The 24,912-nt window shown below is 38.1% G+C and overlaps 1 protein-coding gene across 5 annotated transcripts; it reads right to left on the bottom strand.

The window, feature by feature from the left end:
* Window positions 1–514: 514 nt before the first annotated feature.
* On the bottom strand, window positions 515–24,157 carry LOC132590785 (DBIRD complex subunit ZNF326-like). Of its 5 annotated transcripts, XM_060263713.1 has the most exons (12): window positions 23,982–24,157; window positions 20,104–20,212; window positions 17,890–18,295; window positions 15,386–15,581; window positions 13,125–13,159; window positions 11,532–11,616; window positions 9,509–9,623; window positions 7,396–7,543; window positions 6,776–6,875; window positions 5,634–5,764; window positions 2,916–3,011; window positions 515–1,195 (listed from the first exon to the last, which is right to left on the bottom strand). In XM_060263713.1, the coding sequence occupies exons 1-12, from the start codon at window positions 23,995–23,997 to the stop codon at window positions 1,022–1,024; spliced, it is 1,611 nt and encodes a 536-aa protein (XP_060119696.1). In that variant the 5' UTR covers window positions 23,998–24,157; the 3' UTR covers window positions 515–1,021. The 5 variants fall into 5 exon arrangements, with proteins under 5 accessions (XP_060119696.1, XP_060119692.1, XP_060119693.1 ...); XM_060263709.1 differs by lacking the exons at window positions 11,532–11,616; window positions 13,125–13,159; XM_060263710.1 differs by lacking the exons at window positions 11,532–11,616; window positions 13,125–13,159 and having other exon boundaries at window positions 9,527–9,623.
* Between the last annotated feature and the right edge of the window lie 755 nt (window positions 24,158–24,912).

The following is a 24,912-nucleotide window of genomic DNA, read 5'->3' as shown; positions in this document are numbered from 1 at the left end:
TCAACATCTGAAATCACCTTTATAAAGTATGTATCTCTGATATCATGTTACATTTTATGGCAAGCATGGCCTGGCCTGACAAAGTGCCATTTATGTCAGATCCAGTCCTTGTAACAAATGAGTTACACCTCTGAGATAAAGTCCAAAATCTACAGGGACACCAGGACTAAGAATCCTTCCTACATTCTCCTACCCCTTCCTCTTAGCCAACCTCAGGAAAGTTGATTCTTATGGTTGCAGAAATCATGCTGGGGGAGTGAAAGGAAAGGGGGAAAATCACCTACAAGTGCTTGACTATTAACAACTTAGTGTGACTGGATTAAGTTCTTCTAAAACTACAACTCATATTTGGTTTTCACTGCTAGAAAACTAGCACAATGACTTCAATAGTAGCATGTTCATGAACCCTGAAACATAAAGGTAGAGATCAAGTCCTAGTCACCACTCCCCTACGTGCAGCCCTCTCCAAAACTCTAACCACCTCTAAGGAATTGTAGCTTAAAATGTATGAAACTGAAGTTTCCAAAAGATTTTATTGCTACAAACACATGTTTTGACCAAAAAAAGCTACAAGGTGTACCATAACATGTTATTTTACAATGAGTGATGCAGTCCAAAAGACAGCCACACTCCCAGCATAATTCAGTTTAGTATAAATTCTAGCAGTAAATATGCTGTTAAATCCACAGCATTTAGCTGACATACCTTTGTAATGAAATGACTAATCAATTTTATTGTATCAAATTCTCAACATCACAAGAGGGGGGGAAAACAACATTTAAAACACACAATGCAATTATGTATCAGTACTAACACTTGGTTACTATAAAAGCACAACTAAAAACAGCTTTAACTATAATTCTGAAGAAAGCTTTAAAAATTACATAAATGCTTGTTAATCTGAATGGAATGCATGCACGGGGTAAAGATGATTATACAATCTCATGCTTAACTACTGGAAACTTTACACAGCCACATTAACATAAAAATAATGCAGCATTTTCCTCTACTTGTGTTCAGTTTAACTATCTTCTGTCTGGTCAAGAGTGAAGTCAGTCTGTTCTTCAGGTTCAGCCTCTTCTTCCTCAGCCTCAGCCTCTGCCTCCTCTTCCTCCTCCTCTGCAGGCTCATCAGCCTTGTCTTCTTCTCCTTGCTGCTCTGGATTCTGATCAGTAATTTCAAATGGATTCTCACCCTGTGTGCGTGCAGAGAAGGACAGTTTAAAAAAATCTAGTAAATCAACAGTTATCAGGAAAACCTGTAAATGCAGCAGCAGTGAAGAAAATGATTATATTAATCCAAAACTGAACAACTATTTTCATGCTTTCCAAAGTGCTTTTTCCAAAGCATGGCAGATGAAGCCTATATTTTGCACTTATTCCAATTAAGTTTTTATTTTCTTATTCATGTATCCGAGTAAATCAGATTAAATTTCAGCAAAATCCAGCTCCTACTGCAGTCTTCTGAGCCCACTAAAATCTTTCCAGTCCAGAAGTACCTTCCACTAGTGAACATTATTATGATCCACCCCTTTGCATTTAATTCCAGTGAAGTCATAGAAAATGCAGAGAAAGTTAACATGATAAACTGCAATTTATAGAATAGAACTAAACATTAAACAGAACGCTTGCATTAAACTAGTCCAGTTTGTCCATGTCTTCAGATTAATAAACATGCACACAAATACAGTGAATCAGCAGGCGCTCTGACCACTTCCCCCTCACTCTAGAACCAACCTCTCCCACAGGACTACTTAGAACATTTGACAAAGGGACCCAACCTGGATAGTCCAAGCAAGCCCGATTTCTAAGTAGGGTCGACTCTGGCAAGTACTGGAAAGAACGAAACATTAAACAGAACGCTTGCATTGACGGGTTACTTAGACCTCCCTGGAATACCACCTGCTGGGAGGACAGAGGCAGGCTTCCTTTAGCCAACTCTCTGAATATCCTCCAGGCCCCCAGTAGGGATCAGTCACCAGAAGTCATCATGACTTCCAGGTGCAAACACACACACTAAAAATAAATAAAAAACACTTAACAAAGCAGCATCTTCAGAGGCTAGGCTCTGTATGACTGCCATTCGATTCTCTTCTGTAATGTTCATTTAGATGTAAGACAGGCAATATACTGAGTTAGCAGTGTTCCAAGCGCTTTACAGAAAGTGCTTATGGATCTCTGAAGAAAGCAAGATCTATCTGTCCCAGTGCTTGTATCTCTTGAGGAGTGTATTAGAAGCACAATTCTCTCAATTAGTCTATATCAGGATGTGCGCTTGGTATATACGAAGCCAAATAAATATCTGAAAAATACCTAACTGGTATTTTTTTAGTATTTATTCAGCTGATTTGGCTACTGAAATAGTCATGCCCAAATAAAAGCTGGTATTATTTGGGCATGGCATAGCAGTCCACTTGCTGAGTTATGCTGCTATAGTGGCAAGACTGTGGGTGAAATTCTCCATTATATCTTATGGGGATAGTCTCCGTAGGGTATAATGGAGCTGAATATATTTGGGTATCCTGAATATTTACCCGAACAGATACTGGTATTCAGGAATAACAATATTTTTCGGGTCCAACAGACCCAAATTTTGTGGGGGGGGGGCTTTTTTTTCATATCCCTAGTCTATCAAGCAAATATCAAAAGGCAGTAGAAGTCTGCATTCTTAACAAATGGGTGATTGCTTCCATTCATTATCCTTAGGCTGCAACTAGCTGAAGAACAGGGTGTTAGTTAATGTTTCAGTCAGGTGAATTGCTGAATGCTAAGCCAAGTTTTAGAACTAAAACTATATAATTTTAAGATTATTTCATGTACATTAAGTTAAGCCAACAGAATCATGCAGGAGCCATTTTCATGCCTTCTTAAGATCAGTAATCAGTCAGAAGAACTCAAATCGCTACTGCTGCTTACCTTAACATAGCGTTCATACCGTGCCTTCACAATAGGGTTATTCAGAATGCTGGTAGCAGTGAGGACACTCTCTCTTTTAATTTGTTCTTTGTAAGTCTATGGATGAAATGACAGGGTGAAAGCAAATGCTAGACATTTATTCCAAAGTGCCATTCAATGTACATCACAACAAAAGTTACAGAATCAGATATACAAGTTTCTTGAAGAGAAAAAAGAGAGAGAGATTAATTAGAAGAGTTGAATATGTGTACTAAATATTTGGCTTTAAGTACAGATATAAAAGGACCTGGCTTAAGCTCAAGTTAAATGGCAGACGTGCTTTTATTTCAGAAAATTTGGACAGAATCCAAGAGTTGAGCTAAAACTTCTCTGTAACTACTGCTCAAGCAAGCTCTACAGTGGTCACTGTGACACATTGCACACTAGCCTCTGTCCTAGTCTCGTTCTTGGCTTTCAAGTTTGTGCAGGGAAGGGAGCAAGAAGGGAACATGCAGCCCCGCTCCAGAGATGCCAATGCAGGATCCAAAAATAAGAGCCACCTTGCACAGAAGGAGGAAAGCGCTAAATGCAAAATCAGTCACAGACAACTGAACAAAAGACAACTGATGAAACATGCAGATGAACACACAAAGGCCTAAAACTAATTCTAAATTATACACTGAAGACTCTTCAGTCTGACTGTAAAAATTCTCTGTACAAAATTGGTAAAAAACAAACTTCTTGCTTTGGCTCAAAATGGCAATGGACACAGCGGCTCAAATCTGCAAATTTCCAAGTCCTACTATTCTGAACAGCAGATAAACAGGATTTGCGTTGTCTCTGAGTCCTGCTCATGTGTGGTGAAATCCAGTACAGGATTTCAGAGGTCATTTCAAGCTGCTATGGGAAAGGAAAAACTACTTTGTTGGCAGAAGTCCTTGTGCCTGCAAACTGAAGGACAAGATTTTTAATTTTCCTAAACTGAAGAAAATTCTTTGCTGAAATCTTTAAAAAAAATAGAGAACTTTTTAAGAGAACTTTTTAACATCACATTATTTCAACCTCATGGTGACAGTAGTGAATGTCATCAGAGGTCTTAGTCTGAACGATTTTATGACTGAGCTGAAATCACTGCTGAGAATCACACCTGTGTTAGCAGCTACAAATACAACAGGGATTTTAATTATTAAATACATAAACTATAAGGATTTATTCACCATTTATATTACAAAGCAAAGGTAGTCCCCTGTGCAAGCACCAGTCATTTTCGACTCTGGGGTGATGTTGCTTTCACGTTTTCATGGCAGACTTTTTATGGGGTGGTTTGCCATTGCCTTCCCCATCTACACTTTCCCCCCAGCAAGCTGGGTACTCATTTTACCAACCTCAGAAGGATGGAAGGCTGAGTTAACTTGGAGCTGGCTACCTGAACCCAGCTTCCACTGGAATCGAACTCAGGTCATGAGCAGAGGACTCTGACTGCAGTACTGCAGCTTTACCACTCTGTGCCACGGCTGCTGTAAATGTTTTTAAAAGTTTGGCATAATTATTTCATTACCTTTTTCTGCATAATTGTCAAGACTGCAGGTGTCAAGACTACTTCCAGAGGAATGTAGGCACTAATGCAGCCTGTTGGCAAGACAGGTGTCAACAGCACTGCTTTCAGAGTCTGTGTGCTCTGCCTCCAACCCTGATGTCCACTCCTCACCATAACTGCAATAACCCACGTCATCAGACTGAACATTCATTTCCTAACACCCTATTCATTGATACTGCAGCAGCCCAATCAAACAGAATAACAGCAAAATTAAGAACTCTATTAAGTACTCCAGGGAGCCTTGGTCCTTCATTAGAATGCAGTCTGGTAGAGTGGTGACTAGTTAATACGCCATGTTTTCCAACGCTTGCAAAAATGGCAGAGTTTGCCACTACATTTCAGGATTATCTTTGCCTGGGGAAGTTGTGTTTTCCTATGCAGTTTATCATCTGGCACACGAATGATGCTGGAACACATTAACATGTTGATTTTTCTTAACAAATACTAGCAAAATTGATAATGTGTAAGAATATGTACATGGTCTAGTGATCCTGTTAATGCTTACATTTTTAAATTATAACATTAAGTAATTTAAATAGTAGCTTTTTTATTTAACTGTCTTGGGTCTTGAGTTGCTCAGGAGAAAGGCAGGCATATATTTTAAATAAATACTTTAAATGATTCCTAATATGTGGTTGCCCTAGGATACTTCCAGCACTATTTATAAATATCCAATTCTCATTGCAGAAATGGGAAAGGGTTTATTCCCCCCCCTCCAGATTCTGTACCCATTTCTAGCTCTTAGTGACCGAGTCACTGGAAACATGGCCAACAATAAAGAATTCCCCAGGCAAGGTTAATCACAGCTCAGATTGCAGTCATTTATTTGTACAAGAGATCTGCACATACAGTATTCAGAATTTAAGTGCGGGATATCTGCTTTTCCAAAAGTATCATGTCACATACTCTGAGGTACTCTTATGGTCTTCCACTCATATATACAAGAGTTGGTATGGCCTTAATGGATATTGCTTAGTGACTTTCCAATGTTCTACCGACTTTGTACTATGATCTGTGCAGATAGTGCACAATTTCAAAATGATCAGATCTCTAACAAAGCAACATGACTTCCATGAGACATCTTAGGAATTCAACATGTTCAAACAATCAACAAAATCATCAACCAAACAGCTAAATCTTACCTGTTTTCCCTTTGCATGTTCAGGAGATTTTAAGTGCTGCTGAACAGAACTATGTAGCGCAGGAACATACACACTACATGCAGAACAGAGAACAGTCTCAACTTTCATCATATGATCATCAGCTGTAACACCTAACAAAGAAATAAAGGTATTATGAAGAAAGAATATTGAGAAAAATACCAACCAAACTAGAAATCTAATTGTAAAGCAGTTAAATATAAAACAAATGTACTTGCCGAACTGAGGCATAGTCACAAATACAGAATTTACTAGTAGATACTATACAAGATTGGACAGTTGCAATGCCCTCCACTTAGGGCTACCCCACCGAACATTTGTGGGCTGCAGCTAGTGTAGAATGCTGTGGCTAGACTGCTAGTCAGGGCCAGTTACTGGGATTATGTGATCCCAATCCTACAGCAAATTACACTGGCTTCTGATCCAATCCCCATCCCAAGGTGCTGTTTTTGATTTTTAAAGTCCTACATAGCTTGGGCCCCAAGGTATTTGAAGGATCACCTTCCCATGTTTCTTGGGAACTAAGATCAAAGGAAGAGACCCTCTTGACGGTCCAATAACCAAAGATACTTGTCTAGTGGGTACACAAAATAGGATCGTTTCAGTGGCAGCCCCATAATTATGGAACAACCTCCCCACCCAGTCTGTCTCAGTCTTTAGAAGGCAGCTGAAGGTGGTTTTATTCATGACAGTATTTTATTAGTTTTTTCACCTACCAGCAGTTTTAAACTATTGATTTTAATGAGTGGTTTTAAATGTATTTAATTATTATTTACACTGCAAGCCACCTTGAGTTCCTATAAGTAGAAATGTGGCTGATAAATGTTTTAAATAAATCAATAAAAATACAATTTTAAAAGCTCTGGAGGAACATTAGTGTTAATCATGTGACAAATGTTAGGGTAAAGAACACTCCCAGGGCAAAAGCCAGTAGCCCTGGTAAGGACTAAGTATCCCTCCTCCTGTCCATCATGTCTCTTCTGCAATATGTACCTCTCCAATGCAGTTTTGGGAAGTGACAGGGTACAGAAACTAGCTGGTCTGTATATATGTTGGCCTGGACAGTGCCTATGCAACCAAATCACTGTTCTGACATACAACTGACATCTTCACAAGCCACTTGCCTTCCATTACATCTTTTTCAACCATCATGGCAGCTTCCATTTGGCTAGCTGTCTGCTGTTTACGCATAGCTGTCTTCTTGAATTTATTCACCATACATTCCTAAAATGCAAATATTCACCAGTTTAAGAAACTACATGGTATCTTCACATCCCAAGTTCACTTCCCACAGCCTGATATTATCACTCATGAACCTTCAAATCAATGACCCAAAGAACTTTATTTTCTAACAGCCCATTCCCACCACCATCCTGAGTTGTATAAACTGCTTTTAAAATTGAGAGTTGAACTTAAAAGCAGTATGTGAAGTGACAAAGAGGTCACCTGTTCAAATGGAAAAGATAGTAATTCAGTTAGGCTACTGGCAAAGCTCCTGGACAATCCAAAGCAGATCTTTTGATCCCTGTATTAATTTTTTAAAATCCTGATATGGACCATGATGTAAAAGCAAATAAGGAACACGTTCAAAAAGTTATAATTACCCATGCTTGAGTTTAGGAAAACCTTCTGCATTGTTGCTCCTTGTTCACTTTCCACATTTAAAGATTAAGCCCAATGTATTTGTTTTTGTCAGTTTCTTTAATATCCTCATTAACAGACTTCACACAAGAAATCTACTTACATGCAGAAACTCCATCACAACTTTATCAAATTTGGTTTGTTTCTGAATATGATCTAAAGTTTCCTGGTGCACAGGACTTTCCAGATGAGCTTCAATGTCCTTTTCTTCAAAGGTTCGAAACTTACAGAATGAGCAGGTAAATGCCATTCTAGCGAAGACATATGCACATGTATTAGCAGACTATTAAAATCTGTTTCATTAACATTACATGCAATTGCATAACCGTTAATCAAAACGTTATAGAAATCATTCTAATACAAATAATACAAATGGATTTACATTATTTTGATCTCTCAAAAGTACAATCCTTAGCTAATTTACTTGGAAGCAAAACATACGGAACACAGTTGGAATATCATTTATTATTCATTCAAAACATACGGAACACAGTTGGAATATCATTTATTATTCATTCATTCAATTTATACCCTGCCCTCCCCACCGAGGCAGGCTCAGGGTGGATATGGCATAATATGGCATAAACATTTATTGACTAGAGCTCAGAGATTCCCATTCTAGGTCACTAAAGCCAGTATCACAACAAACACAGTTTAAGATCATGTCATAACACTAAGCATTAGATTCTGTTTAAACTGCATGCCCAGAAGCACAACTTCCTGTTGCAACTTGAACTGCTCCCCAGTGCTGTTTCTAGGGTGAATCGCTATAGGTGGCATGAGGAGTAAGGTGAAGGGCTGCTGGAACAGAACTACTGGCAAAAACTGCCTTCCAACATGTTCTTCGTATCTTTTCCATGAGATCCAACTCTTAAGTCCTGAAAACTTCTACATTTCAGAGGCTTTGGAAGTTCCTTTCTTGAAGTGCTATTCCACATAACATAAGCCTAACTGGTTTGGATGCAGGGGTTTCAAAAGCAGTTCGGGATCAACTGCAAGGCCTGCTGACCAATGGGGATGGGACTCCTACTAGGGGTACTTAAAATTGTTCTCTGAATACCAGACCATTTGAAAAGAAGAAATGGAAGAAAGTCAAATAGAAAGACTATACATAAAGGGGGGGGAGGAGTTTTATGCTACTCAAAAGATAAGCAGTTTTAATATGACAAACATTTACTGACTAGAGTTCAGAGATTCCCATTCTAGAACACAAAAGCCAGTACCACAATAATTTGCTGGGGGTTTTTTTACTGCAGTAGAATACAGCTTCCAATCTGGAGGTTGAGAAAAACAATTTGGCAGATTGACTCAGTATCCTTTTTCCCCCTGCTGTCAAGTCACAATGGACTTACAGCTACCCCAAGTGGTTTCCAAGGCAAGAGATGTTCAGAGATGGTTGGCCATTTCCTGCCTCTGTGTAGCAACTCTAGTACTCCTTGGTGGTCTCCCATCCAAATATTGACCAGGGCCAGCCCTGCTAAGCCTCTGAGATCTGATGAGATCATGTTAGAGTGGGCTTATCAATATCAAGGCTCATCCTTACAGCTACCTTATTTAAAGGAAAATAGTCTTGTCTACTTCATCTTCCAGCTAATCAAAACAAGACATTTTTAAAAGTCATCTACCTTTAGCTTGCCAACGGAACAGTGCATTTGGTGAGTTTATCTGGAAAGCTGATAACTTCATAATCAGCACTGAAATGTTCTTCTGATACTTAACAGCAATAAAACATCCAGCATTTTATATAGCACAATTCATGACTGATTATTGCTTAGATCCTAAGATCTATTAAGGGAGTTGAGTCCACAAGAAGGACAACTTCTCATAGTTTTGGTTAATATATTCTTCCAGGTCACAGATCAAATGATTAAGTCATACTCGGGAAGCTATCCAAAACAAAGCCACCAATCCCACACTCTAAATGATTTAACAAATCGAGAGATCCCATAGCACTGCTTGCCTAGACTTGCTGCTCTTATAATGGATTATTTGTTGTATGTCTGGTAGCTCAGGATATAATTAATAGCTTCTTATGTACCATGAGACATGAGCAGTGACCTTGTGCCTAGATGTCTGAAACTGCACGCACTACTTGTATCAGAATTCAGAAATGGGACACTATGGAGGGAAGCACGGGAAAGAAGGATATGTTGCTGTTGCACTGCCTGTTAACGATGGTGGGGACAAAACAAATTCATGACATTTCTACCACAAACCTGTAACCATCACCATACTTTTCACTGTTTTTTTCTCTCCTGCGCCTTTGCTTCTCTCTTCTAGCCTCAATTCGACGTTTTTCTTCCTCTTCGTTTTTCACTTCTGGCTTGACACCTATAAATGGTTAAGATCTAAGTAAATACTTGTGAACTCTAAAATTAAGTGAGGGAGAAAATATGAAATGCAACTTACCCTATCTCTCCCTCCCAATCATCATTTAAGGTCTCATAAGGAGGAATAAATTCAAGCCAAGAATGTACATGGCATCTATAGGAATGTTGTTTATTTAATTAAAAGCAAACATTCAAACTTAAGTTTGTGATTAAGGGTCATGCTTGTAAAAGCTGAACACAGAATTACACCACCATAGCCTTATTATGGCTAGATTACCAAGGTATTTCTCAGTAGATGCCCAGCACAGACGATAGAAAAGGGCAATAAGTGGATGCTGTGAAAGTTTTTAGAGATCTCTAAAGCTTATAGGCGAGTAAAATTTACATTCTCTATGCTAGAGGCATATGAATTTTATTGTGAAGACAGCTTACATAAATTGTGGAAACAGAACACTGATGACCTGAAAATAAAAAATGCAAACTTCAAGAAATATCTGATGAAGAGCTCAAGATTTTTTATTCAAGTATAATTTAGCATCAAAAGTATAGCTTCCCAACTTTTCTACATTTGTACACTTGACATTACCACAAATATCAAAATGTATTTTTCCTTATTCTTCCAAACTTGTGAAAAGAGTGGAAAAATAATCTCAAAAAATGTCACAGAATAGAATCCCTCCATTTGTAGGGGAGGCAGGCTTTCAGTCCATGTGTTGAAATGGGATTTTAAATGTCAATCTGGACATGATTTTCAAGCAGCCAAAACAGCTGTTCTCTCCTTTACATTCACTTTGAAAGAAAAGTCTGTCTTATTAAAAACAGGTATCGGGTTATTTGTGAAGTTCTAACCACTACACAGCATCTAACAGCAGACTAAATATCTAAACCATCCAATTTATTTTGGTGGATTCTGAACAATGAAGTCCTATTCCCTAACTTTATACAACAAGCACTCCATTTCCCACCCCCCACAAACACCACGCATACAGTTCTCCACATAACCAGAAAGAATCCCCAGCCCCCTCCACACCACTTCTAGCCTATACAGACGAGGGGAATGGAAGTCTAAGTCTAGATATGAATTTTAGACTCCTCTTTTCCAGTATGATGATTTACTTATTCGAAGAGTTAAAATATAAAGACTTGTGCATTTGTTAAGGTGCCATTACTGATGAATCCAGATTTAGCACTACACTAGAATTTCAAAGCAAATTATGTTCTGATCACAGGGTAGTGTAGTTCTAGGACAAAAGTTTCCACTTGGCCTTGTAATTAAAACAGCGCAAACAAAAAAGTATATAGTAGTTTGATGGAAAGCCAATTACACAGTATTAGATATACCCACAATTTTTCAAGAAATGAAAGTCTATACAATTTGTAACACTCTTACAGTTTCCTTATATCATACAGAGCATATACAACATCAAGGCACATCAAGTGAAAAACAGTTAAACAAATTTTCAACCTCACTGTTGAATTTTCTTGCTTGTGGGTTTGAAGATAATAGTTTAGCAACTGAAACTTCTGTCTCCCAGGAATAGTTTACCTGTTTCAATATAAAACATGTACAAACACAACCAGAAGAACAGCTGATAATTGGACTACTTTAAAATCAATACCTATGAACTATTCATTAGCTACAAATGTAATCATGGTCAATACTACAGAATACATTTAAATGATAGCATAAATACTAAGACTAAAGGCAAAAAAGTCAAATAAATTGATATAGATGAAGGGGGGGAGTTATCATGAGCGACACATGGTAGGTGTTTGTCACAACCAAAAGCCGTCACTACCTACAAGTTATCTGTTTGGAAACACAATTAGACAGAACTTCTGGAGCAGCTTTTCTGGATATTGTCAGAGGCACAGTATCTTGAGCTTTACCTAATATAAGCAGGTTTACCTTCAAAGGCCTGATAAATGCCATCATAGGCATCTTTTGTAAAATTCTCATCCATAATTGGGCCACCTGCTTCAGCTTCATTACCCTAATGAAAGGTCAAATGCACAAGTTTCCAATGTAAATGGAAGAACTGACAAAATGTGCCATATTAATTCCAGTAAAGGAAGTAGTAATCTCAATCCAATTTGCTGTTGTGATTCATGTGAATTAAAATGGAGATCGTTGTAAAATGATAAGTTTTGGGGTTTGTGCACAGCTGACCAATGGAGTAGTATCCTTCTACTTTCTTTTCACAATCACACACATATGCTTTTCTATCCTTATCTCATAATTTTTCACTTATCGTTCCTCAATTCCTTGGCCTTCATATTCAGCTACTCCTTCAATCTCAAGAAGTACATCATAACATATGAACTTTCTCTCATGGGTTGCAATCTTCTAGTGAGCCATTGTTCCTCTGTAAAATGAAACCAGATGCATCCTACTGGAACAAAGGTCTTTTCTGTCAGTCTCATGGCACACCATTCTTTCTCCACTGGTGCTTTTGGAGACAATATTTTTATTCTACAAAGAGAAAATACTTTCATGCTTGGAGAAGGTGTATTAACTAACCACGTTTATGCTGCTAGTTTAGCTGTGTGTCACCTTTTGCATTTAATCTGTTTTCACTGTTTAAGATTTGTAATATTGCTGTTCAGAATTGTGAGCTGCTTAAAGAGCTCCACATTGATTTTGAGGAATGTTTTAAAGTCTACCAAGAGTTAGGAAATGGTTCAGAATTCCTGGTGCAGAAATCAAATTATAACATATTTGTTTCACATAACCTAAATGTGTTTCAAATTCCAATGTGTTATGATGACAACCAGGCATGCACCATTTTTCTGATCTATATATTTAGATTGACAATTCAAGAGAAGGTAACACTGTACTTTGATTTCAATAAACCAGATAGTACAGATTAAATCGGTAATTTGTTGATCATTTTGATGACTCAACATCTGTTATTTGTCTATAAAACCCAGATTTTAAACCAACGCACTTATATGGAATCCAGCCATAATCCCATAAGGTACTACAGTCCCAGAAGTATTTCCTCACAGAATTAACTTCTGTTCTGCTAGAAACTACAAGTTCAATAAAATATTTTAAGATATCCAGACTTAGTCTTTATACCTATAGCTTTAAGTAGATGAATACTTGTTATGAATATTGTCTTACTCTTGTATTCAGTAATCCCTTAATAAAACTAAAGACGAAGCACATCTAACAACTGCCAGCTATCAATAACTGGAGAAAGATTACTGGAATTTATAAAGTGTTAACTGCTTAAAAGTCTCTGGAGTGTAGCCACACACACACAAAAGGATTCTCAGTCTTGTTTCCAACAGTAGTTTATTATAATGTATCCAAAGCTGCTGCACAAGTTGTCCAAGGAAAGTGCTCTGAGAAAAGATATTCAAAACCTACCATGCCTTATGTTTGCCTTATTGTTTAACTGCAAAGATGATGTATGTTGACTGCTTCTGTAAAACAGAGGATGCACTGTAGCACTAGTTGTAAAGATAAATGTTTCGCAAATCTAGAGATCTTTACCTCAGGAGCAATTTTCTTGCTTGGTGTCCTTAGGTCTATTAGCATGAAAGGAGGAAGAATTTTAAAGAGAATCAAACTGCATATCCTATCTCAATTAACAATTTGTTTAAATCCTTGAGAAACTGGAAAAATAGGAAGCTTTATTATAGAGAACTGAACACACATTGAAGAAAAACTGTTGGCATGCAATAACAGATCATTTTAAAAAATAAACAACCATATAATTTGATTTAGCCAAGCTCTCTTTGCAAGAACTTTTACATAAAGCAGTCTATGAAACACAAAACAACGATCAGAGAATTGTGGGGTAATATACTGTGTAATTGGTTTTCCATTCATTTGTTATACACACCTCTGTTTTTCAGTTCACAAGTGTTGTACACATTACACATAAAAGATTTGTCTTCGTATTGTTTTTGGAACAATCAGTTGCATTTTTCATGCTTCCTCTCAAACTTCAACAGTAAAAAGCATATGCAACAATTAAAAACATTTCATAGGCCAAGTCCAGCCAGAGCAGATAATGTAGACTTTTGCTCACAACTTCTGTGAACTCAGTGATTATGTAAGGAAAACAAGACCATTTGTAGGGGCAAGACTGAACCTCTTTTAAAAATTACCACATGTCTGAGTACAGCATATTTAAATCAAAAGTCAAAGCATAACAGCTGGTTCTCAATGCAATAGTGCACATTTAAGCCAAGTTTTGCAGATATTTTCAGGAGAGGGAAATTTAAGGGGGGGGGAATCACTACAAGGCACAAGTGGAAGGCTTTTTTCTTGAAGTAATCAAAAAGAAAAATTAAAAAAAGAAAGAAGCCACATAGACAGAAACATTGTTTCTTGTAAAACAGAAACCTCTTTAGCCAAGTATTCTGTACTGCAAAAAGAAAAATGTCTAAAGCTTCCTTATACTTTATAAGTAACTATTACACAGACCATGCATATATAATATGCATTATCCTTGGAACGGAACATATGGAGTCAAGAAGAAACTAAACCTTTTATTGAATGATTCACAAATGCACAAGAAAGTTGGTTAAATATAGAGACTGGGCCCTGCTCTCAGAGTCCCTAAAAATATTCTTTTACTTACTCATGTAAGCAGCGGCCATTGATTTAAAGGGAGTAAAATGAATCATTTCATTTTAGCACCATAGTGTAAAAGGCAGCACCTGCTTGTCAACACTTAGCCTCCACCTAATCAGAGATATATGATGGTGTGTCCTGCAACATGCTGCAACCAATATGCATGCCAGGTTCTCACAGTAGGGTCTACTCAAACACATACATTGTTGATCTTAAGGACCACAAGCTTAACTAACCAAGCCTATCTTCCACAGAATACAACAAGGGAAAGATTAAAATTTTGTGCATTCTCTTTCTCTCACACACTCACATACAGAGAAAGTCAGGCCTTTTGTATGGATCATGAGCTTACAGGTTTACCTGTTACCTCTGAACAAGTTTTACCTTCCCAGTTTTTTCACTAAAATATTGATATGTTCTAGTTTTCAGTGATATTTCCAATGATATCAAAGCTATACTGTGTCGTTGTAAAAAACCATGTGGCATTGGAATCCTATTTCCAACACATAAGGCCATCAAATAGGAGGCCAGTTTGCTCATGTTTAATTAATCACAACTCTTAGATTTAACTACTCAAGTTAAACTGCAATCAGGCTAGACATGTTCCACGAGGAGTGGTTGATGACAGTAACTGATGTTCTCAGTGAAAGACTAGAAACATTTTATTTTTCCAACAATTTCCACACAATGAACTTTTAAAATGAAAATAAAAGAGACAGAATCCAGTAGTTGCTCCTATTCCATGCCACACTACATACTGTTCAGACACTAATGCCGGCAGGAACACTTAAGCATTTAGACTTAATCTCAATAACGATTTGTTCATTTGATAACTACTTGTGCCTGACAGCCTTACTGCATCATTTCATTTAGCAAGCAGTCTTCACAATAAAAGAAGCTAGAATGGGTTTCAAAATATATGCATCAATTCATAACCAAAGTGTTCAACAAAGGAACACAGGATATAGGCACAAATCTGATAGAATAATCTCATCTTTCAAATACCAGATTAAAATTTCTACTTTGCGCAAAGATCAACCTCTATTTAGGAGAAGGTAGCTTTAGATGGGCTTTCAAGCTGAAAAATGAAGAATGGCAAAGCATTATAAATGCGTCTTCTCAGAAAAAAGTTAAATAGTGCTATAATTCGCATCTTTCATTAAATTACTTACTAGGTTTGTTTTGGTTCATCTTCACATTAGGTTTTGTCAGTTTGGGTTTCTTGATAAATGTCCCACCTGGTTTATTATACGGCTGCTGTATCATTTTTCTCTTTATTCCTCGTGCAGCTACTGCTGCAGTACTGGGTTTGTTATGATAGTCTACCACAATTCCAGGTCTATGCATGCCTCCAAAGTCTCCCATGTACTGCAAATAGGTGAAGAGCAAGTATTAGAAAACGATATGGCTGACTGTACACAATGTAATTACTACTGTCTTACTCAGAAAAAATTTAACTTAGAAAAAAACTAGTAAGTTATACATCTAAATAACGAATTCTATTACTTGGTCATAATAGTTTTATATTAAATTGATTTCTGCTTATTCAAAGTCATCAGTCCAGGTCATAAACACCAGTACATTTTTAGTTGTAGTTCCTCTCTTCAGATTCTTCAGATAAATACACCCCCTACTTCTCTACAGGACTGTCTTCTAAGTATCAAGTAAATGAGTAAAAATCCATCTTGTATGTTTTGAGGCAATAGTACAGCTCCCGAGTGCTGAACTATATATTGGATACCTATATCAGGCTGCTAACTACCAAACCCTTCCTTTACACCATCTATATCAAGAGAATTGTCTGCAGTGAGCACAGTAAAAAATAATCCATTTCCGATCCAGTTCTTTTTGCAGTAGTGCAGGGATCTTCGCAGTTAAGGATCCAAATATGTCAGCCACAGACATGAAAAGTCTGTTTTCTGTCTTTTGGTTCCTATCTTAAGACATCTAGGTAATGATACAAATGCTTTAAGCCATGAAACCAGCAAATTTAAAACAGGCACTGAAGAAAACTGAAGAGCAGGAACGCCAAATTACAGGCCAGCCTTTTTACTGATATATTTAATGATACAAGAGCTCAACTGACTGGATAAGTGAAATCATATAAGCAGAAACATGTATAATACCATAAAAAACTACTTACATCTTTATTATTAAAAAGCGAAATCTACTAAGGATAGCAGATCTGTAAAATGTTTTCCTACTGTAACTAACCTTTAATTCTATCAGTCAACAATATATTAAAAATAATTACAATATAATTATACTAACAAAATCCATGCATATGTTCTAAATTTCAACCTTTCTACAAACTGTATAACGAAAGACCTTAAGTAAAGAACATTTTAGAAATATCTCCATGTACATAAATCAAAGGACTATTAAAGGTGCAATGCATTTTAAATACAGTAAGAATTAGCATATGTATCCTCAAAGTATTTAGGGTTTAAGAGAGGCAAGCTAGGCTTTTAAGTAGTAAACTAGTCAGTATTCCCTAAGATTTTTGCATTAAATTTTAACTTATTCAAGTTCATAAATCTCAAAAAATAAAGTCTGATAACTGTGTGCTACATAGATCCATAAAGTAGTCTGTTATCAAACTACAAGAAAGCAACTGGATCTGTTTGGATCTTTATGAGATAATCTGCCAATTATACCCTTATGAAAGCCACATGGGTAGAACTTTTTTAAAAAGCAGTTTAGACATGCAGAAGATCTAAAAGGTTACCTTCTAGTAAGCTACCTGTTTTTCTTTAAGACTTCTTGAATATATTATGAATTTTCAGATAGCATACATAAGATTAAAAGCTTCACTAACTGAATTATTTGTACTTTAAGTCAAATAGGAGATTATAAAATAAGTTAATGGGACATCATCATAAACCAGAAATATGCTATTATGCTTTTAATAAATTGTTTTTAATAAATATGCTTTTAATAAATTGTTGCATATATCTGAATTTACTAATGGTGTGCACAATTACACCATCTGAAGCAACACCGAACTATCACATTCAGCATTACAAAACAATTTTTAAAAACATTTTTTCATAAATGAGCTTTCAGTGGTAATGATTTCAAGTAGATGGTGTCCTATTAACTGTGATTTTTAAACCAGTTTCTTCTTTATCACCTACCTTCATAAGACCACCCCCTCCATGTTAAGTTTGGGGACCTTAAGTTTGACTAAGAAGGTATATGAAGATCTAATTGACCATCCTAAATAAAATCTGGCTTTTAGCATTCGCTCCTTAAAATTAATAGTATTCATACATTGCACCTTTAACCTACTCAAAACTGAGAAAGGTTCTAATTAACCTTTACAGTGATTCAAAACTTCTCCCACTAGCCAAGATGCTAGTGTTGACAAGGAAAAATGCAATTCCTTTTAATCCCTTTTAGACCAAACCCATTGCCTTAATCTTCACCTTTCAAACAAAAGGAGAGATTTGATAAAACCTTAGCAACTAATGTCTTAGTGCATTTATTTGCAAATGAAGAGAGACTGGGTATGATGTTCTAAGTAAACACCAAAAGGGATTGGAAGGTCATCAACCCTAACAGTTTGGCCAAAAGTGCACTGTGATGTACAGTACCATTTGTTTTAAATGCTATGGTCTTGAAAGGGTTTAAAAGAGTGACTAGTGAAAAGAATCTGAAAAGATTCTGTACTTACTCCTCGGCCACGGCCTCTGCCTGTTGATGGTCCTCCAAAAGCATCATAGTTTCTGCTTCCAAATCCACTGTCAGGGTAAGCAGGCGTTCCTCTCCCCCGAGAGCCTACAGGTGCAGGCTTCATATGGGGTGAAGAAAAACTGCTGTAGGAAGAGTAACTCTCTCTTCCTCTGTCCTCCATAAACCCAGGCCTCAATTTTGAGCGTGAGTAAGGTGCTTCCCAGCTAGACCCGCCCTGGTTTCTACCTCCGAAAGAGTCAAGGCTATTCCGGTAGTTGCTGTCAAATCGACCACCATAACTACCTCCGAAGCGGCTTTGTTCGGGTTCATTATAACCATAGCCAGATCTGTACAGATCTCGCCCACCCAGAGAAGACCCGGAGTCATAAGACTCATAAGGTCCAAACCTGGAAAAGTTGCAGTGAGGAAAAAAAAAGTAAGCTTACTAAAGTTAAACATTTCAAAAGACAGTTTATCAGTTGACATTTATCAACTAAAATCAATGTATATTTTACTTTGGTAGGGTTTGTTTTGATTAGGTCTGGGCAATTCCAAGTTGTGACCAGACAGAAAGCTATCTGAGCCACTTTTCCATAAACATAATGTTACAGTTCAAAATAACTGAATTTTACTAAATTTCATTTATTAGTAGTACTTAAATCTCATTGTTTGTGCCCAGACCTAGTCTTAAGATATGCAGGCATCTGCACAGACTTAAAAGTTAATTAAATTATCTACCTTAAAAGCCATGCCTAACAACAGTTCAACAACATTGAAAATAGCTTTGTCCTTAACTGGGAAGGTTGTGACAGGTACCAATAATGACAGGCAATTAATAAAACTTTATACTTTTTTCTTTTAAACCTTGATAGGTTTACTGCTTATTTGTATTTTTTGCAAAATGTGATCTCCCAAACGCAAGGGCAACAACTGTCAGTTATGCCCCCATTGTTTACTATTATATTTAGCATATCCTTGAGGATAAGGTAGGTACCTTATTTCAGAACTGAAAAGACACAAACATGTCTTCAGTATGACTGAAATATAATGATAACAATTGGCTGTGTATATATAGGCAACATTTGTTACCAAAAGCCAAATGCAACAGCTTAGTCACTAAGAATTAGAAAATGGAGCATCCAGGAGGACATTATTGTCATGTACAACTACAGCAGAAAGGGGAGGTCATTAGTCTATCCAAAGCATTAACACACAGTAAATAAGAATAGGGAAACAAATTACCAAGGTAACTGTCCTTGCCTACAACAGTATAATCATTTCCCCCATTTAAAAACATTTCAGTGAAACAGGACTTGCATATTTAAAAAACTATCTACACAACAGTGCCTTATAGCAGCAAAAAATGTCAATGTATTCATGAGGACTAGTGAGTTTCAATCATATCCAGATTACTAAATGGTAGGTACAGATAAATACTAGTTTTCATTAGGGCAGTTATCTAAGCAAACCCCCAAGCATTAGATATTTCAACTAGCTGTTGAATAGAACTGTGCAGTAATATACACATTTCTATTTCCCTAGTAATCAATATCACAACAGAATTTGTAGAGCTGCCAACTTGCAGTCTTTCATGACCATATGGATAAGAATTCAACTAGGTGTAATACTTCATCTAGTGTTTTTTCTTCTTTTGACAAGTGTGTAGATCTTACAAACCCTCCCTGAAAATTTTGCTTAAGGATTGGAAGTTAGTAAATATGAACTGCAGGCACAGTACAAATTCAAAAGCTTACCAGAAATATCTCTACAATGCTAACCACATAAACTGTAAGGTCACTGTGCCAAAAATTTGTGAAGCAGACCAAACAGATATATTTTAGTGTAATTAGTACCTGCCAAGAAAATAATCTGGACATGAGACACAGTTTATGCATGAATATTCTAGCAACATATTATCATTAACTGAGTTAAATTTAAGTGTTCCTTGCAAACAACACTAAAGAGAAATCTGAGTCAAACTGAATTCAACTGTAAATTCTGCATTGATACATTAATGGGAAAGATAATATAGAGTCAAACTAACAGTTGTAAACATGCAGTGCTGCAGTGTACATTTTAAAAAGCAAAAAGACATTCTAAATCACATGCACAGTGCCTCAATGCCACATTTTCAAGGAACACTTAAATTGGACCAAAAATATACTACAAAATTCAATTACAATTAATACTCAAGGCAACTAATTCAGCATTTTACCTGTTACCACCTCCGCCACCATGACTCTCCATTCCATATGACTGGGTCATATAAGAGTCCATAGCTCTTGGGCCACCATAGGCACCATGCCCATAGTCACGATCCATTTCTAAGAAAGAAAGTCTCATTTTAACAGAATGAAATTCCTAAGAGCCAAACATCTCCCTCAGTGAATCAGCAAATCAATGATATTATACTACAAAAGGTGTTACCAACAACAGGCAAAGAACCTGTGCCTTCATGTGGCAAGATTTGAATGGTAATTAGGGTTGGCATGTCAGTGAACTGTCTATCTAATTATTTTACAGAGTCAAATATTTAATGGAAGCTAAGAATCCCACTGTATGGACTGCAACTGACCATGTTTATTTCATTATGAAGCCATCTGTTAGCAAAGGCTGCTTGCCACCTAACCCACAGCTTTAACTGCATCTCCAAAAATGAACATAAGAAATCTCCATTAACAATGGACATTGCGCCTAGGACTACCCTAACTGCATCTTATTTGATAACAAAACAAGACTACCTCTCTAAATTATGTGGCTTTATTGCCATTCCACATTTTTTTCAAACTATATAACTGTAAAGGTAAAGGTAGTCCCCTGTGCAAGCACCAGTCGTTTGTATACTGACTTAATCCCCCCCCCCAATTTTTTTCAGTCGTCATCCACATTTAAAGAAACCTTACAATATTTAAGACTTTTAAACAACGTTAATAAATTTGTTTGGCAATCAGTACAAGTATCAAATGTGTTAACCTACCTTTTTGGTTGTTCTGATAAAGTGCTTAAAAGCATTAACTGATCAATATTTGATGAGGGGTTTTTGATCTTTTAAATGCCCAACCCAAACACTTCAATCTCCAGGATATAAACCAGCTTGGTTTTATCTGTCACTAAGCTTTCTCTCCTTTAACTCTTTGCTGCATCTTTTAAAGTGTTTGGCTGCATAGTTCTGAACACATTGATTTCATTTTTTTGCAATCCATCACAGAAATATATAGCTTCATAAAGCTTAGCACAAATAAGTGCTATTTTGGGTTGTCATAGATAATGTGGATGCCTGAGGTACTTTTAAAATATTTTGTAAAAAAATGTTGATGTCAGCTAGAATCTACTAGTAAAATAATAAAAACTTACACTCTTATGGTTTGACATATTTATGCTTGTTGGAACAAGTTACCGGTAATCACTGTGGTGGAAAAGTCTCACTCTCTTTTTAAGTTATCAGTATCAGAAACATTTATCCCTAACCTAAAACCAATATATATTTGGAAAAAGTACTTATCCTAAACAACTATAACGCAACAGCCTTTTGCTTAAAGGCATTATCATCCTTAAGGAAAATCCAATAGCAATGCAGATGCACAGGAAATAAAACGATGCATGCTTAATGTCAGTTACACCAGGGGTCCCCAACCTTTTTGAGCCTGTGGATGCATTTGGAATTCTGACACAGCATGATGAGTGCAGCATCAAAATGGCTGTTGCAAAGGGCGGAGCCAGCCACAAAAAGATTGCAAAAACTTAACTTCAGAAACACAGTGTAAATCATTGTGCTGCAGTGGCGGCTGCTGTAAATGCACCATTTTAAAAACTCTGCATAGGTAATCCAATCTCCAGTAGTCAATCAGAAACCTTGTTGGGGCAAAAGTCCTACCTGACCCCAACCACTTCCTAAAAACACTTCGGAGGCACCAGAAAAGGTGCTGGTGGGCACCACGCTGGGGACCCCTGCATAACAGAATAGGAATGTAGCTGTATGAAGAGACCCAAGAGCCAAACAGGTATACTCAATTACATTTTGAGAGATGTAATCTAGAAAATTTAGTCAAGGAAAACAGTCTACAGTAAACTGCAGCTTTAATATTCTGCTTTTATGCTTTGGATTGCCACCTGGTGGACAAAAGGAATATCACTTTTAATGCATAATTAATTTAACAGTAAAGACAAACTCCTTTAAGCCATTTCTGTCAACATGTCAATTTAGTCCTCGCTGAAAATCAGTTTCTGTGATTGGGGGAGGGGATTCTCAAATTTCTGCAGATCTGGCAAGTCAGATTTCAGGCTTCCTGTATTTTCCACACAGGAAGAGAAGTATCAAGCACAGCAACAAGCTTAAGTTCACGCTGGTTAGAATTTATATCTCACCTTTCTAACCAATGGGAACCAAAGCACTTATATTGTTTCTTGTCCACTCCATTTTATTGTCACAATATCATGTAAGGTGGCTAGGCTGAGAGTGTGAACAAGCCTTTGTCTTTAATGACATCTGAATGAAAATATGAAGCTGCCTTATACTGAATCAGACTCTCAGTCCATCAAAGGCAGTATTGTCTACTCAGACTGGCAAGGGCTCTCCAGGGTCTCAAGCTGAGGTTTTTCGCACCTATTTTCCTGGACCCTTTTTAGTTGGAGATGCCGGGGATTGAACCTGGGATCTTCTGCTCTACCACTGAGACACCATCCCCCACCCCCAAAAAATGCAGTCTAAATGAGGCAAGCAAGCCCATCTATGGAACCTTTATATACTTACTCAGAAAAAGAACACTTTTAACTTATATGCATCTTCTCTACCAAAAAGCTGCAAATAATTAAAGACATTATATGTTCTCTGCACCACTGTCCATTATTAAAGTGTCCCATTTTATGGAATGGCCTGCCTGAGATGGTCAGGATGGCTCCCATTCTCCTGGTTCACTGCAAACTATGCAAAACTGAATTATTCAGGAGGGCTTTTTCACCCAGGAAACAGGGCTAGCTGGGTTTTTTTTTAAAGGCTCTGAAAAATGTTTTGATAACAGATATGCGGCTGTGGATATACTACCATTCAAAATTTGTACCAACTGCTGCTCTAATTAAGACTACTATGGAATTCCCACATCGTTTAACACATTATATTAATAATTATGCTCTGCTTCAGATTTCTGAAATCCAAATCCTATAGCACTGTTTGCTAAATGACCAATCCTACTGATTTATTGACTTGTACTGTGTAATCTTGCTTTGAGTCTCAATGAGAGGCAGATTAAATGACGTAAATAAATAACTACTCAATATCACAAGCTATTCATGCCCTTGAAGTGTATAACTAGATCTTGTTTAGGTATACACAGCTCCAATTACATACATGGAAAACAGGAATAAAGGCAGCATGCCTCAGCACTACAAGGCGAATATTAAGCCGTTTTCACAGAGATGGAGCAGCTTCAGAAAAAGGGTTTCCGCGAGCTACAAAGAACTAGCAAGGTTACCCCTCTGAAGAGAATGTACTATAAGAATTTACGTTTAACTCTCTTACTGAAGCCTGCCAGTAATCCTTAACTTAGTCACCTGACCGTACCCCTTCCATCAAGGACTACTGCGTAGTTTGAAAGCCCGAATGCGCATCCAAGAAGCAACGGCAGGATGCGGGAACCACCTTGTTTCCACTTTTTCAAAAAATCACAGACTTGGAAGGTATCTCCAGGGACACCTAGTCCAAACCCCTGCACAATCAAGGAAATCACAAATACTCTCCCCCGACACACATCAGCTTATACCAACGTCCATCTAAACGCCAGGATACGGCCAATTCGAGAATAAATCCCGCAACCCCACGGAATTTACACCCAAATAAGGGCGGGAATATTAGGACACGAACCCTATACTGACTGCGATAAGGCGAGACTCGCTCTACACCCTCGTGCCAAGGAGACCGCCGTTGCTAGGAGACCACTTTTCGAGACCGCAAGGCCTGAATCTGTTCCCCAACGCCAGGCCATTCGACTAGGCCTCAGCCGCCATTCCCGCCCCCGCAGCAGCTCCCGCTGGCCGCCATTTTGAGTCAAAGTCAATTCCCTGCCTGTACGGCTTTTAGAAGGAACGAGGGACGCTCACCTTCCCCGTAATCCATGGCGGCTACGACCCCCGCGGCTCGCACGCGGGTAGGGACGGCGCCGGCGTTTTTGCCCTCCTGGAGACTGCTGCCACGGCCCCTTGCCCGCCTCAGGCCTCCGCGACGCCGCTTTCTCTGCAACGAGGCTGGCAAAGAGGCGGTGGAAGGAGCAGCGCCCGCCCCCAAAAGGCGCCCGCCCGCCTTCCTGATTGGCTAGCTAGGCCCGGGTGCGCGTCAGGACTATAGAGATGGCGCAACAAGTCTGTGGAGCACGCGCTGTACGGCCATGTCTGCCTCGTGGTGACAGAAGCGCCTATACTCAATGCACCACCCCCACCCGCTTTTAAAAATTGTGTTGCTAGTGTTTTATTTAAGAGCCTGCAAAACTTCTGCCGAACGCTCCCTACCAGCTAAGGGAGCTCCTAAATATAGATATAATTCTTCAGGCTTACAAAACATAATTCTGTTTCGGGCTATCACGATTTTCTCCTTCAAGAAACTAAGTCCAGGAGGGTAGCCGTGCGAGTCGACTAAGGCAAAAACTGCGGGTTCCCCCCGGCCTTAAGGCTGCAACTAGGCGCACGCTTCCCTAAGAGAAACGCGCAAGACTTCAGTCAACTGGGGCGGGGGTGGAGAAAGACATTAGGTGTACGGCAACGATGCAGCAAAGACTCTCTACGGCACCTAAAAGACTCGCGGATGTTTAGTGCTGTATTCTTTCGTGAGCCAGAACTCATTGTACCGCAGTACACTCCGAATTCGCCAATCGCGGCGACATAACATTGAGAACAGCCCCAGGACCTGCGTTTTTACGTGTAAAGAAGGGGGCAGACCGTAACCCGCGGAGCGAGACAGTTCATTATTTCAGTAAATGCAATTACACACTTACCGAGATAAGGGGGAGTGTAAGGGCAAGAGGGTCGTTTTAGAAGA

The sequence above is a fragment of the Heteronotia binoei genome, unplaced genomic scaffold, assembly GCF_032191835.1.
Source record: "Heteronotia binoei isolate CCM8104 ecotype False Entrance Well unplaced genomic scaffold, APGP_CSIRO_Hbin_v1 ptg000753l, whole genome shotgun sequence".
Lineage (NCBI taxonomy): Eukaryota > Metazoa > Chordata > Lepidosauria > Squamata > Gekkonidae > Heteronotia > Heteronotia binoei.
The sequence above is the reverse complement of the archived record's forward strand: the minus strand, read 5'-3'. Positions and strand labels throughout refer to the sequence as shown.